Raw genomic sequence first — 17,139 nt, 5'->3', positions numbered from 1 at the left:
ACACTAACACTAATATAGAGCTGTCTAAACATTACACTAACACTAATATAGAGCTGTCTAAACATTACACTAACATACACTAATATAGAGCTGTCTAAACATTACACTAACATACACTAATATAGAGCTGTCTAAACATTACACTAACATACACTAATATAGAGCTGTCTAAACATTACACTAACACACTAATATAGAGCTGTCTAAACATTACACTAACATACACTAATATAGAGCTGTCTAAACATTACACTGACATACACTAATATAGAGCTGTCTAAATATTACACTGACATACACTAATATAGAGCTGTCTAAACATTACACTAACATACATTAACATAGAGCTGTCTAAACATTACACTGACATACACTAATATAGAGCTGTCTAAACATTACACTAACACACTAATATAGAGCTGTCTAAACATTACACTAACATACACTAATATAGAGCTGTCTAAACATTACACTAACATACACTAATATAGAGCTGTCTAAACATTACACTAACACTAATATAGAGCTGTCTAAACATTACACTAACATACACTAATATAGAGCTGTCTAAACATTACACTAACATACACTAATATAGAGCTGTCTAAACATTACACTAACATACACTAATATAGAGCTGTCTAAACATTACACTAACACTAATATAGAGCTGTCTAAACATTACACTAACATACACTAATATAGAGCTGTCTAAACATTACACTAACATACACTAATATAGAGCTGTCTAAACATTACACTAACATACACTAATATAGAGTTGTCTAAACATTACACTAACATACACTAATATAGAGTTGTCTAAACATTACACTAACATACACTAATATAGAGCTGTTTAAACATTACACTAACATACACTAATATAGAGGTGTCTAAACATTACACTAACATACACTAATATAGAGCTGTCTAAACATTACACTAACATACACTAATATAGAGCTATCTAAACATTACACTAACAGAGCTGTCTAAACATTACACTAACATACACTAATATAGAGTTGTCTAAACATTACACTAACATACACTAATATAGAGTTGTCTAAACATTACACTAACATACACTAATATAGAGCTGTCTAAACATTACACTAACATACACTAATATAGAGCTGTCTAAACATTACACTAACATACACTAATATAGAGCTGTCTAAACATTACACTAACATACGCTAATATAGAGCTGTCTAAACATTACACTAACATACACTAATATAGAGCTGTCTAAACATTACACTAACATACACTAATATAGAGTTGTGTAAACATTACACTAACATACACTAATATAGAGCTGTCTAAACATTACACTAACATACACTAATATAGAGCTGTCTAAACATTACACTAACATACACTAATATAGAGCTGTCTAAACATTACACTAACATACACTAATATAGAGTTGTCTAAACATTACACTAACATACACTAATATAGAGCTGTCTAAACATTACACTAACATACACTAATATAGAGTTGTCTAAACATTACACTAACAAACTAATATAGAGCTGTCTAAACATTACACTAACATACACTAATACAGAGTTGTCTAAACATTACACTAACATACACTAATATAGAGCTGTCTAAACATTACACTAACATACACTAATATAGAGCTGTCTAAACATTACACTAACATACACTAATATAGAGCTGTCTAAACATTACACTAACATACACTAATATAGAGCTGTCTAAACATTACACTAACATACACTAATATAGAGCTGTCTAAACATTACACTAACATACACTAATATAGAGCTGTCTAAACATTACACTAACATACACTAATATAGAGCTGTCTAAACATTACACTAACATACACTAATATAGAGCTGTCTAAACATTACACTTACACTAATATAGAGCTGTCTAAACATTACACTTACACTAATATAGAGCTGTCTAAACATTACACTAATATAGAGCTGTCTAAACATTACACTAACATACACTAATATAGAGCTGTCTAAACATTACACTAACATACACTAATATAGAGCTGTCTAAACATTACACTAACATACACTAATATAGAGTTGTCTAAACATTACACTAACATACACTAATATAGAGCTGTCTAAACATTACACTAACATACACTAATATAGAGTTGTCTAAACATTACACTAACATACACTAATATAGAGTTGTCTAAACATTACACTAACATACACTAATATAGAGCTGTCTAAACATTACAGTAACATACACTAATATAGAGTTGTCTAAACATTACACTAACATACACTAATATAGAGCTGTCTAAACATTACACTAACATACACTAATATAGAGCTGTCTAAACATTACACTAACATACACTAATATAGAGCTGTCTAAACATTACACTAACATACACTAATATAGAGCTGTCTAAACATTACACTAACATACACTAATATAGAGCTGTCTAAACATTACAGTAACATACACTAATATAGAGTTGTCTAAACATTACACTAACATACACTAATATAGAGTTGTCTAAACATTACACTAACATACACTAATATAGAGCTGTCTAAACATTACAGTAACATACACTAATATAGAGTTGTCTAAACATTACACTAACATACACTAATATAGAGCTGTCTAAACATTACACTAACATACACTAATATAGAGCTGTCTAAACATTACACTAACATACACTAATATAGAGCTGTCTAAACATTACACTAACATACACTAATATAGAGCTGTCTAAACATTACACTAACATACACTAATATAGAGCTGTCTAAACATTACACTAACATACACTAATATAGAGCTGTCTAAACATTACACTAACATACACTAATATAGAGCTGTCTAAACATTACACTAACATACACTAATATAGAGCTGTCTAAACATTACACTAACATACACTAATATAGAGCTGTCTAAACATTACACTAATATAGAGCTGTCTAAACATTACACTAACATACACTAATATAGAGCTGTCTAAACATTACACTAATATACACTAATATAGAGTTGTCTAAACATTACACTAACATACACTAATATAGAGCTGTCTAAACATTACACTAACATACACTAATATAGAGCTGTCTAAACATTACACTAATATACACTAATATAGAGTTGTCTAAACATTACACTAACATACACTAATATAGAGCTGTCTAAACATTACACTAACATACACTAATATAGAGCTGTCTAAACATTACACTAACATACACTAATATAGAGCTGTCTAAACATTACACTAACATACACTAATATAGAGCTGTCTAAACATTACACTAACATACACTAATATAGAGGTGTCTAAACATTACACTAACATACACTAATATAGAGCTGTCTAAACATTACACTAACATACACTAATATAGAGCTGTCTAAACATTACACTAACATACACTAATATAGAGCTGTCTAAACATTACACTAACATACACTAATATAGAGCTGTCTAAACATTACACTAACATACACTAATATAGAGCTATCTAAACATTACACTAACATACACTAATATAGACCTGTCTAAACATTACACTAACATACACTAATATAGAGCTGTCTAAACATTACACTAACATACACTAATATAGAGCTGTCTAAACATTACACTAACATACACTAATATAGAGCTGTCTAAACATTACACTAACATATATAACAATAAATTACATTGTTGACGTTTCATCAAAATTCACAATTTTACAATTTTTCAATTTTTTCAATAGAAAAAATGTGATCTCGTTCAAAATCTAATTTTATATTCGTAGCGAAGCGCTAAGCCCGTAAGGGTGAGGAGTAATGAGATTTCATCCCAGAGTTTCTCCATCCCCCTTAAAGGGGATGAGATTTCGTTCGGGTTTTTAACCCCGGAGGGTTAGCCACCCAGGATTGTGATCCTCAATCTTGTCCCCCAGGATGCCACCCACACCAGTCCACTAACACCCAGGTACCTATTTGCTGCTAGGTGAACAGGACAACAGGTGTGAGGAAACGTGTCGAAATGTTTCCACCCGCCGGGAATCGAACCCGAGCACTCCGTGTGTGAAGCGAGAGCTTGAGCCACCAGTGATAAGTGAATTTTTCAGATGAATGTTGAAATATCTGGGAGACAGTGGGAGATACAGTGTCACACCGTGGGAGATACAGTGTCACACCGTGGGAGATACAGTGTCACACCGTGGGAGATACAGTGTCACACCGTGGAAGATACAGTGTCACACCGTGGGAGATACAGTGTCACACCGTGGGAGATACAGTGTCACACCGTGGGAGATACAGTGTCACACCGTGGGAGATACAGTGTCACACTGTGGGAGATACAGTGTCACACCGTGGGAGATACAGTGTCACACCGTGGGAGATACAGTGTCACACCGTGGATGATACAGTGTCACACCGTGGGAGATACAGTGTCACACCGTGGAAGATACAGTGTCACACCGTGGGAGATACAGTGTCACACCGTGGAAGATACAGTGTCACACCGTGGGAGATACAGTGTCACATCATGGGAGATACAGTGTCACACCGTGGGAGATACAGTGTCACACCGTGGGAGATACAGTGTCACACCGTGGGAGATACAGTGTCACACTGTGGGAGATACAGTGTCACACCGTGGGAGATACAGTGTCACACCGTGGGAGGTACAGTGTCACACCGTGGGAGATACAGTGTCACACCGTGGGAGATACAGTGTCACACCGTGGGAGATATAGTGTCACACCGTGGGAGATATAGTGTCACACCGTGGGAGATACAGTGTCACACCGTGGGAGACAGTGTCACACCGTGGGAGACACAGTGTCACACCATGGGAGATACAGTGTCACACCGTGGGAGATACAGTGTCACACCGTGGGAGATACAGTGTCACACTGTGGGAGATACAGTGTCACACCGTGGGAGATACAGTGTCACACCATGGGAGATACAGTGTCACACCATGGGAGATACAGTGTCACACCGTGGGAGATACAGTGTCACACTGTGGGAAATACAGTGTCACACCGTGGGAGATAATGTCACATCGTGTGAGATACAGTGTCACGCTGTGAGAGATACTACGTGCCGCAAAATGCCCTTCTCACACTATACCACTCACTTATTTATCCATACCTCACCTATGCTATTTGTGCTTGGGGATCAACTGCAGCAACACACCTAAAGCCAATAATAACCCAACAAAAAGCTGCAGTAAGAATAATCACTAAATCCCATCCCTGGCAACACACCCCCCCACTCTTCATAGATCCAAACTTACTCCCTGTTCAGTACATCCACACTTACTACTGTGCAATCTACATCTACAGGACCTTAAACTCCAATATCAACCTTGACCTAAAACGCTTTCTTGATAGTTGTGACAGAACCCACAGGCACAACACCAGACACAAACATCTCTACGACATTCCCCGTGTCCGACTAAACCTTTACAAAAATTCAATGTATGTCAAAGGCCCTAAAATCTGGAACACCCTACCTGAAAATTCTAAAACTGCAGACACATTAATCACCTTCAAAACTACCATTAGAAAACATCTTATCTCCCTGATACACCCTGTCAACTAACTACACGAATACCACCTGGTGGTTCACACTTACACTCACTCACCCATTTGACCATAAACAGAAATATTAATCTCAATCTTAAAATAATGAATCCTATGATACTCCAATACTGAAACTATGTACTGTGCCAAAACAAAAGCATTCACATTGCTAAACTCACAAACTAGTATTTAGTCACTTAGCCATAATACCAACTTACCTCATAATTTGTAATATTTTAAAATAAAGAATTAAACTAAGTCTGCCCGTAATGCCTAGCCATGCTAGGCGTTCTAGTGGTACACTGTAATGCCTAGCCATGCTAGGCGTTCTAGTGGTACACTCTGTAATGCCTAGCCATGCTAGGCGTTCTAGTGGTACACTCTGTAATCATTATTTAACTACATGTAAACCACACAACAACCAAATTCTGTAAATTCAACATTGTAATCTTTATAGAGAATAAACTTTGAATTGAATTTGAATTTGAATACAGTGTCACACCGTGAGAGTTACAGTTACACTGGAAAATACAGTGTCACACTGTGGGAGATACAGTATCACACTGTGGTAGTGGCACATACCCATGGTGTGGGTGGTAGTAGCACATACCCATGGTGTTGGGTGGTAGTGACACATACCCATGGTGTGGGGTGGTAGTGGCACATACCCATGGTGTGGGGTGGTAGTGGCACATACCCATGGTGTGGGGTGGTAGTGACACATACCCATGGTGTGGGGTGGTAGTGACATACCCATGGTGTGGGGTGGTAGTGACACATACCCATGGTGTGGGGTGGTAGTGACACATACCCATGGTGTGGGGTGGTAGTGGCACATACCCATGGTGTGGGGTGGTAGTGGAACATACCAATGGTGTGGGTGGTAGTAGCACATACCCATGGTGTGGGTGGTAGTGGAACATACCCATGGTGTGGGTGGTAGTGACACATACCCATGGTGTGGGGTGGTAGTGACACATACCCATGGTGTGGGGTGGTAGTGGAACATACCCATGGTGTGGGGTGGTAGTGGAACATACCCATGGTGTGGGGTGGTAGTGGAACATACCCATGGTGTGGGGTGGTAGTGACACATACCCGTGGTGTGGGGTGGTAGTGGCACATACCCATGGTGTGGGGTGGTAGTGGCACATACCCATGGTGTGGGGTGGTAGTGGAACATACCCATGGTGTGGGGTGGTAGTGGCACATACCCATGGTGTGGGGTGGTAGTGGAACATACCCATGGTGTGGGGTGGTAGTGGAACATACCCATGGTGTGGGGTGGTAGTGGCACATACCCATGGTGTGGGGTGGTAGTGGAACATACCCATGGTGTGGGGTGGTAGTGGAACATACCCATGGTGTGGGGTGGTAGTGGAACATACCCATGGTGTGGGTCGTAGTGGAACATACCCATGGTGCAGGGTGGTAGTAACACATACCCATGGTGTGGGTGGTAGTGCAACATGCCCATGGTGTGGGTGGTAGTGCAACATGCCCATGATGTGGGGTGGTAGTGGCACATACCCATGGTGTTGGGCGGTAGTGACACATACCCATGGTGTAGGGTGGTAGTGACACATACCCATGGTGTTGGGCGGTAGTGACACATACCCATGGTGTGGTGGTAGTGGAACATACTCATGGTGTGGGGTGGTAGTGGAACATACCCATGGTGTGGTGGTAGTGGAACATACCCATGGTGTGGGTCGTAGTGGAACATACCCATGGTGCGGGGTGGTAGTGGAACATACCCGTGGTGTGGGTGGTAGTGGAACATACCCATGGTGTGGGTGGTAGTGGAACATACCCATGGTGTGGGGTGGTAGTGGAACATACCCATGTTGTGGGTGGTAGTGGCACATACCCATGGTGTGGGTGGTAGTGGAACATACCCATGGTGAGGGTGGTAGTAGAACATACCCATGGTGTGGGTGGTAGTGGCACATACCCATGGTGTGGGTGGTAGTGGCACATACCCATGGTGTGGGTGGGAGTGGAACATACCCATGGTGTGGGTGGTTGTGCAACATACCCACAGTGTGGGTGGTTGTGCAACATACCCATGGTGTGGGTGGTAGTGCAACATACCCATGGTGTGGGTGGAAGTGGAACATACCCATTGTGTGGGTGGTAGTAGCACATACCCATGGTGTGGGGTAGTAGTGGGACATACCCATGGTGTGGGTGGTAGTGGCACATACCCATGGTGTGGGTGGTAGTGCAACATGCCCATGGTGTGGGTGGTAGTGCAACATACCCATGGTGTGGGTGGAAGTGGAACATACCCATTGTGTGGGTGGTAGTAGCACATACCCATGGTGTGGGGTAGTAGTGGCACATACTCATGGTGTGGGTGGTAGTGTAACATACCCATGGTGTGGGTAGCAGTGGAATATACCCATGGTGTGGGTGCTAGTGGCACATACCCATGGCATGGGTGGTAGTTGCACATACCCATGGTGTGTGTGGTATTAGCACATACCCATGGTGTGTGTGGTATTAGCACATACCCATGGTGTGGGTGGTATGAGCACATACCCATGGTGTGGGTGGTAATCAAAATATTACAGGCTAATAATGGGTCTAGGGACTGAGCACCAAAGTTACAGTGGTAATAAATAATTTATATGTTTATATCTGGTAACCATCGTCATGAGTCATGCAAACGTGAATTAAGTCACCAAAATATTACTTTATATCGGGATGAATGTATAACTTGTAATTTGTTTGAAAACATCAGTGCATGTACACTTGCAGGAGTACAGGCAGGCCCCACTTATACAGCAGGTTAGGTTCTGGCCTACTGCTGTACAGGCCCCACTTATACAGCAGGTTAGGTTCTGGGCTACTGCTGTACAGGCCCCACTTATACAGCAGGTTAGGTTCTGGGCTACTGCTGTACAGGCCCCACTTATACAGCAGGTTAGGTTCTGGGCTACTGCTGTACAGGCCCCACTTATACAGCAGGTTAGGTTCTGGGCTACTGCTGTACAGGCCCCACTTATACAGCAGGTTAGGTTCTGGGCTACTGCTGTACAGGCCCCACTTATACAGCAGATTAGGTTCCGGGCTACTGCTGTACAGGCCCCACTTATACAGCAGGTTAGGTTCTGGGCTCCTGCTGTACAGGCCCCACTTATACAGCAGGTTAGGTTCTGGGCTACTGCTGTACAGGCCCCACTTATACAGCAGGTTAGGTTCTGGGCTACTGCTGTACAGGCCCCACTTATACAGCACGTTAGGTTCTGGGCTACTGCTGTACAGGCCCCACTTATACAGCAGGTTAGGTTCTGGGCTACTGCTGTACAGGCCCCACTTATACAGCAGGTTAGGTTCTGGGCTACTGCTGTACAGGCCCCACTTATACAGCAGGTTAGGTTCTGGGCTACTGCTGTACAGGCCCCACTTATACAGCAGGTTAGGTTCTGGGCTACTGCTGTACAGGCCCCACTTATACAGCAGGTTAGGTTCTGGGCTACTGCTGTACAGGCCCCACTTATACAGCAGGTTAGGTTCTGGGCTACTGCTGTACAGGCCCCACTTATACAGCAGGTTAGGCTCTGGGCTACTGCTGTACAGGCCCCACTTATACAGCACGTTAGGTTCTGGGCTACTGCTGTACAGGCCCCACTTATACAGCAGGTTAGGTTCTGGGCTACTGCTGTACAGGCCCCACTTATACAGCAGGTTAGGTTCTGGGCTACTGCTGTACAGGCCCCACTTATACAGCAGGTTAGGCTCTGGGCTACTGCTGTACAGGCCCCACTTATACAGCAGGTTAGGTTCTGGGCTACTGCTGTACAGGCCCCACTTATACAGCAGGTTAGGTTCTGGGCTACTGCTGTACAGGCCCCACTTATACAGCAGGTTAGGTTCTGGGCTCCTGCTGTACAGGCCCTACTTATACAGCAGGTTAGGTTCTGGGCTCCTGCTGTACAGGCCCCACTTATACAGCAGGTTAGGTTCTGGGCTACTGCTGTACAGGCCCCACTTATACAGCAGGTTAGGCTCTGGGCTACTGCTGTACAGGCCCCACTTATACAGCAGGTTAGGTTCTGGGCTACTGCTGTACAGGCCCCACTTATACAGCAGTTTAGGTTCCGGGCTACTGCTGTACAGGCCCCACTTATACAGCAGGTTAGGCTCTGGGCTACTGCTGTACAGGCCCCACTTTTACAGCAGGTTAGGTTCTGGGCTACTGCTGTACAGGCCCCACTTATACAGCAGGTTAGGTTCTGGCCTACTGCTGTACAGGCCCCACTTATACAGCAGGTTAGGTTCTGGGCTACTGCTGTACAGGCCCCACTTATACAGCAGGTTAGGTTCTGGGCTACTGCTGTACAGGCCCCACTTATACAGCAGGTTAGGTTCTGGGCTACTGCTGTACAGGCCCCACTTATACAGCAGGTTAGGTTCTGGGCTACTGCTGTACAGGCCCCACTTATACAGCAGGTTAGGTTCTGGGCTACTGCTGTACAGGCCCCACTTATACAGCAGGTTAGGTTCTGGGCTCCTGCTGTACAGGCCCCACTTATACAGCAGGTTAGGTTCTGGGCTACTGCTGTACAGGCCCCACTTATACAGCAGGTTAGGTTCTGGGCTACTGCTGTACAGGCCCCACTTATACAGCAGGTTAGGTTCTGGGCTACTGCTGTACAGGCCCCACTTATACAGCAGGTTAGGTTCTGGGCTCCTGCTGTACAGGCCCCACTTATACAGCAGATTAGGTTCTGGGCTCCTGCTGTACAGGCCCCACTTATACAGAAGATTAGGTTCTGGGCTCCTGCTGTACAGGCCCCACTTATACAGCAGATTAGGTTCTGGGCTCCTGCTGTACAGGCCCCACTTATACAGCAGATTAGGTTCTGGGCTCCTGCTGTACAGGCCCCACTTATACAGAAGATTAGGTTCTGGGCTCCTGCTGTACAGGCCCCACTTATACAGCAGGTTAGGTTCTGGGCTCCTGCTGTACAGGCCCCACTTATACAGCAGGTTAGGTTCTGGGCTACTGCTGTACAGGCCCCACTTATACAGCAGGTTAGGTTCTGGGCTACTGCTGTACAGGCCCCACTTATACAGCAGGTTAGGTTCTGGGCTCCTGCTGTACAGGCCCCACTTATACAGCAGGTTAGGTTCTGGGCTACTGCTGTACAGGCCCCACTTATACAGCAGGTTAGGTTCTGGGCTACTGCTGTACAGGCCCCACTTATACAGCAGGTTAGGTTCTGGGCTACTGCTGTACAGGCCCCACTTATACAGCAGGTTAGGTTCTGGGCTACTGCTGTACAGGCCCCACTTATACAGCAGGTTAGGTTCTGGGCTACTGCTGTACAGGCCCCACTTATACAGCAGGTTAGGTTCTGGGCTACTGCTGTACAGGCCCCACTTATACAGCAGGTTAGGTTCTGGCCTACTGCTATACAGGCCCCACTTATACAGCAGGTTAGGTTCTGGGTTACTGCTGTACAGGCCCCACTTATACAGCAGGTTAGGTTCTGGGTTACTGCTGTACAGGCCCCACTTATACAGCAGGTTAGGTTCTGGGCTCCTGCTGTACAGGCCCCACTTATACAGCAGGTTAGGTTCTGGGCTCCTGCTGTACAGGCCCCACTTATACAGCAGGTTAGGTTCTGGGCTACTGCTGTACAGGCCCCACTTATACAGCAGGTTAGGTTCTGGGCTACTGCTGTACAGGCCCCACTTATACAGCAGGTTAGGTTCTGGGCTACTGCTGTACAGGCCCCACTTATACAGCAGGTTAGGTTCTGGGCTACTGCTGTACAGGCCCCACTTATACAGCAGGTTAGGTTCTGGCCTACTGCTGTACAGGCCCCACTTATACAGCAGGTTAGGTTCTGGGTTACTGCTGTACAGGCCCCACTTATACAGCAGGTTAGGTTCTGGGTTACTGCTGTACAGGCCCCACTTATACAGCAGGTTAGGTTCTGGGCTCCTGCTGTACAGGCCCCACTTATACAGCAGGTTAGTTTCTGGGCTACTGCTGTACAGGCCCCACTTATACAGCAGGTTAGGTTCTGGGCTACTGCTGTACAGGCCCCACTTATACAGCAGGTTAGGTTCTGGGCTACTGCTGTACAGGCCCCACTTATACAGCAGGTTAGGTTCTGGGCTACTGCTGTACAGGCCCCACTTATACAGCAGGTTAGGTTCTGGGCTACTGCTGTACAGGCCCCACTTATACAGCAGGTTAGGTTCTGGGCTACTGCTGTACAGGCCCCACTTATACAGCAGGTTAGGTTCTGGCCTACTGCTGTACAGGCCCCACTTATACAGCAGGTTAGGTTCTGGGCTACTGCTGTACAGGCCCCACTTATACAGCAGGTTAGGTTCTGGGCTACTGCTGTACAGGCCCCACTTATACAGCAGGTTAGGTTACAGCAGGTTAGGTTCTGGGCTACTGCTGTACAGGCCCCACTTATACAGCTGGGCCTACTGCTGTACAGGCCCCACTTATACAGCAGGTACAGGCCCCACTTATACAGCAGGTTAGGTTCTGGGCTACTGCTGTACAGGCCCCACTTATACAGCAGGTTAGGCCCCACTTATACAGCAGGTTAGGTTCTGGCCTACTGCTGTACAGGCCCCACTTATACAGCAGGTTAGGTTCTGGGCTACTGCTGTACAGGCCCCACTTATACAGCAGGTTAGGTTCTGGGCTACTGCTGTACAGGCCCCACTTATACAGCAGGTTAGGTTCTGGGCTACTGCTGTACAGGCCCCACTTATACAGCAGGTTAGGTTCTGGGTTACTGCTGTACAGGCCCCACTTATATAGCAGGTTAGGCTCTGGGCTACTGCTGTACAGGCCCCACTTATACAGCAGGTTAGGTTCTGGGTTACTGCTGTACAGGCCCCACTTATACAGCAGGTTAGGTTCTGGGCTACTGCTGTACAGGCCCCACTTATACAGCAGGTTAGGTTCTGGGCTACTGCTGTACAGGCCCCACTTATACAGCAGGTTAAGTTCTGGGTTACTGTTGTAAAGAAAAAATCGCTGTAAAGTGAAACAGTCTTTTTTCACTCAAATAACATGTTTATAATATTATATATTAAGTAAGCAATAGAAGCAAGACTAAAAAATACATGTACAGTACACACATTACTTACCTTAAAATATTTTCATCCTTAGCTTATAGTGAATGGTGAATATATTTATTATAGAAAGTCTGAATAAATGAAGAATGGGTATAAATGAAATCAGTGAAAAGCCTTAAAGTGGGGGCGTTGACCCCCGGAACTCTCTCCAGGTAAATTCCAGGTAATGAGGATGACAGTAAACCTGACTAGCGGTGAACAGGTGACTGAGTAGTCGACAGGCTTTAAAACCCAAATTAGTCAACCAATAATTTTACTTTCATATGCATTAGTAATGCTTTTCCGAGTGAGAATTAAGTCCCATTCAACGGACATTAATAATAATCCCAGTTTTAACCAGCCTATAACCTGAAAACAAACTGTTTTCTTTATATTGTTGTGTGATGATTGAGATCAGTGTCTTACCCTCCAGCATCTGGCGTTGACGAGTGATGATCTCATCACACAAGGAACGTTGACGGTCGTACCTCATGATGACAAGATCTCTCCGTCTGAGTTCATGTTCCTTAAGTAGCGCCTCGCTTTGCATCTCCACCTTCTGGATCTCCAACTCGTGTACCTGCAGGAGTAGACATAACGTAAACAAAAAGCTATAGAACCAGAATGGATAGCACCTTGGGTCATAAAACAATGTCTAGATCAGTTAGGTTATCCACTGTGGATTTTTAAGATTTCAGTACAGGAAGATAAATTAGCAAACATAAGCAAGATGACACATACTGTGCTTGTATTTACACAAGATAACAGGGAAGACCCTTTAAATCAGTAGACCTCAACCTTTTTAGTATGAAACGCCAATTTGAAAAGCCAAATAAGGAGGGCCACATTTTGTGCAGTGTGGAACCTACATAAAAGAGAATGTCATAATGTCATGTGATGGCCGCATCCATCTTTAAACTACAGACCAGCGTCACTGACAAGTATTGGTGTAAAATTATTGGAGAAAAAATCCACTGAGGTAGATTCAAGGCTTACATAATAACGTCCTAAATGATAAACAATTTGGTTTTCTTTCGGCACATTCATGTACATCAAATTTGTTAAAGTATGACAGTTACAGAAATTGTTCAAGAATGAAATGTATGGACAGATTGTATTTACATAGACTAAGAAAATATTTGATAGTTCCCATTAAAGCCTAATTTGGACTAATCTGACGTAATTTACTATTAGAAATAAAAAGATTATATGAATATGTTTGCAGACGATGCAAAAGTCTTATGTAAAATTAATAATGAAAATTGCTACATCTTTAAAAGAGGATCTGTATTAACTGAGCATAATGATGGATGGATGATAGAAGTTAACGTTGATAAATGAATAGAAATGGAAGAAACTGCAATCAGGTTACATGAATATAAACTGACAAAATATTGAGAGAATCGGGAAGAGAAAAGGATGTAGGAATTATTAACAAAAACATTATCACCAGACAATCATATAAATTAAACTGAGAAACTCGTACATCACACTGACGAACTACGAAACAACTCTTAAATATATGGATGGTGAAGTGTTAAGTTGTTTATTACTTATACATGTATTACAAAAAGTGTAATATGCAGCTGTTGTGGTGCTCACACCTGAAAAAAATACGTAAATAAGTTTTAAAATGTTCGAAGAAGAGCTACAAAATGGCTGCCAGAGTTGAGCAAAATGAACTATGATGAAAGGTTAAAAATATTTAAGAATGTCCATGTTGACTGACAGGAAAAGAGGAGACGTGGTAACCACAGGTAAGGTCTTGAAGGAACCTGACAGAGTAAAACAAAGATTTGCTGTTGCCGACAACAGGAATAACGAGAAAAAAAAGTGAGTGGAAATGAAAGAAATTTTTCTTCTCAAACAGAGTGGTTGGCCAGTGGAATACGTTTAAGAATTAGTAAGTGCTGCAATTATTGGATTTTTTTAATTACATGATAAACAGAGCTGAGTCTCGACCCCTGCAACCACAATTAGGTGAGTACACAGTATAGGCTAGGTGGCCAAAGGCTGCAAACCTCGCTCAAGGAGAAAGATCTTGGGGTGAGCATAACACCGAGCATGTCTCCGGAAGCACACATCAACCAGATAACTGCTGCAGCATATGGGCGCCTGGCAAACCTGAGAACAGCGTTCCGATACCTTAGTAAGGAATCGTTCAAGACACTGTACACCGTGTACGTCAGGCCCATACTGGAGTATGCAGCACCTGTTTGGAACCTGCACTTGATAAAGCATGTCAAGAAACTAGAGAAAGTGCAAAGGTTTGCGACAAGGTTAGTTACAGAGCTAAGGGGAATATCCTATGAAGAAAGGTTAAGGGAAATCGGCCTAACGACACTGGAGGACAGGAGGGTCAGGGGAGACATGATAATTACATATAAAATACTGCGCGGATAAGATAAGATAAGATTTTGTTCGGATTTTTAACCCCGGAGGGTTAGCCACCCAGGATAACCCAAGAAAGTCAGTGCGTCATCGAGGACTGTCTAACTTATTTCCATTGGGGTCCTTAATCTTGTCCCCCAGGATGCGACCCACACCAGTCGACTAACACCCAGGTACCTATTTGCTGCTAGGTGAACAGGACAATAGGTGTAAGGAAACGTGTCGGAATTTCCACCCGCCGGGAATCGAACCCGGGCCCTCCGTGTGTGAAGCGGGAGCTTTAGCCACCAGACCACCGGGCCACCGGAATAGACAAGGTGGACAAAAACAGGATGTTCCAGGGAGGGGACACAGAAACAAGAGGTCACAATTGGAAGTTGAAGACACAGATGAGTCAAGAGAGATATTAGGAAGTATTTCTTCAGTCATAGAGTTGTCAGGCAGTGGAATAGCCTGGAAAGTGACGTAGTGGAGGCAGGAACCATATATAGTTTTAAGACGAGGTTTGATAAAGCTCATAGAGCAGGGAGAGAGGACCTAGTGGCAATCAGTGAAGAGGCGGGGCCAGGAACTAAGACTCGACCCCTGCAACCACAAATAGGTGAGTACACACACACACATACACACACACACACACACACACACACACACACACACACACACACACACACACACAGCAAAAGCCAAATTTGACCCAAAACTGTTGTACAGCCACATCAGAAGGAAAACAACAGTCAAGGACCAGGTAATCAGGCTGAAGGAATGAGGGGTGATCACAAGAAACGACCGAGAAGTATGTGAGGAGCTCAACATGATATTCAGTGTTCACAGAGTAAACAGAAGGAACCCCAGAAAGACGGAGAGGTGGGGTCCACCATCAAGTGTTAGACACCATACATACAACCTAGGAAGAAGTGAAGAAGTTGCTAAGCGAGCTAGATACATCAAAGGCTATGGGGGATGGATAACATCTCTCCATGTGTCCTGAGAGAGGGAGCAGAGGCGTTGTGTGCGCCACTAACAACTATCGTCAACACATCTATCGAAACAGGGCGACTACCTGAGGTATGGAAGACAGCCAATGTTGTCCTAATTTAAAAAAAAAGGGAAGACAGATATGAAGCATTAAACTACAGACCAGTGTATAAATAACAAAAAAAGGCACAATACCATGACTGGAACGATGCACAAATAACCTGCACATAGAAGAGAGCAGCTTACGATGACGTTTCGGTCCGACTTGGACCATTTACAAAGTCTCACTGACCAGTGTCACTGACATGTATAGTGTGCATAGTCATGGAGATTATCAGAAGAGTGGTGGAGCACCTAGAAAGAATTGAGCTTATCAACGACAACCAGGACGGTTTCAGGGCTGAGAAATCCTGTCACAAACCTACTGGAGTTCTATGACAGGGTGACAGCAGTAAGACAACAGAGAGAGGGGTGGGTATACTGCATTTTCTTGGACTGTAAGAAGGCTGGAGGACCGAGCAGGTATAACAAGGAAGATGTTGCAATGGATCAGGGAATACCTGTCGGGAAGACATCAGTCATGGTACGAGACGAAGTGTCAGAGTGGGTGCCTGTGACAAGCGGGGTTCCACAGGGGTCAGTCCTAGGACTGGTGGTGTTTCTGGTAAATGTGAACATGACAGAAGCAATAGACTCAGAAGTGTCCCTGTTTGCGGATGTGAAGTTGATGAGAAAAATTCAATCAGATGAGGACCAGTCAAAATTACAAAGGGATCTGGACAGGCTGCAGGCCTGGTTCAGAAACTGCCTCCTAGAGTTCAACCCCACCAAGTGCAAAGTTATGAAGATTGGGGAAGGGCAACGAAGACCGCAGACTGAGTACAGTCTAGGGGGTCAGAGACTACAAACCTCACTTAAGGAAAAAGATCTTGGGGTGAGTATAACACCGAGCACATCTCCTGAGGCGCACATCTCCTGAGGCGCACATCAACCAAATAACTGCTGCAGCATATGGGCGCCTGGCAAAACCTAAGAATAGCGTTCCGGCATCTCAATAAGGGATCGCTCAGGACCCTGTACACTGTGT

At 43.8% G+C, this 17,139-nt stretch overlaps 1 protein-coding gene across 1 annotated transcript in view; it reads right to left on the bottom strand.

Annotated features, from left to right (window-relative positions):
- LOC128703084 (kinesin-like protein KIF19) overlaps positions 1-17,139 on the bottom strand; it is a 295,621-nt gene that overhangs the window by 88,051 nt on the left and 190,431 nt on the right. Inside the window, exon 14 of the mRNA XM_070103638.1 lies at positions 13,113-13,266. Within this exon, the coding sequence (XP_069959739.1) occupies positions 13,113-13,266 (154 nt within the window). The remainder of the gene's footprint in view (positions 1-13,112; positions 13,267-17,139) is intronic.

This window comes from Cherax quadricarinatus, chromosome 86 (genome assembly GCF_038502225.1).
Source record: "Cherax quadricarinatus isolate ZL_2023a chromosome 86, ASM3850222v1, whole genome shotgun sequence".
Lineage (NCBI taxonomy): Eukaryota > Metazoa > Arthropoda > Malacostraca > Decapoda > Parastacidae > Cherax > Cherax quadricarinatus.
This window is presented reverse-complemented; position numbering and strand designations above follow the sequence as displayed.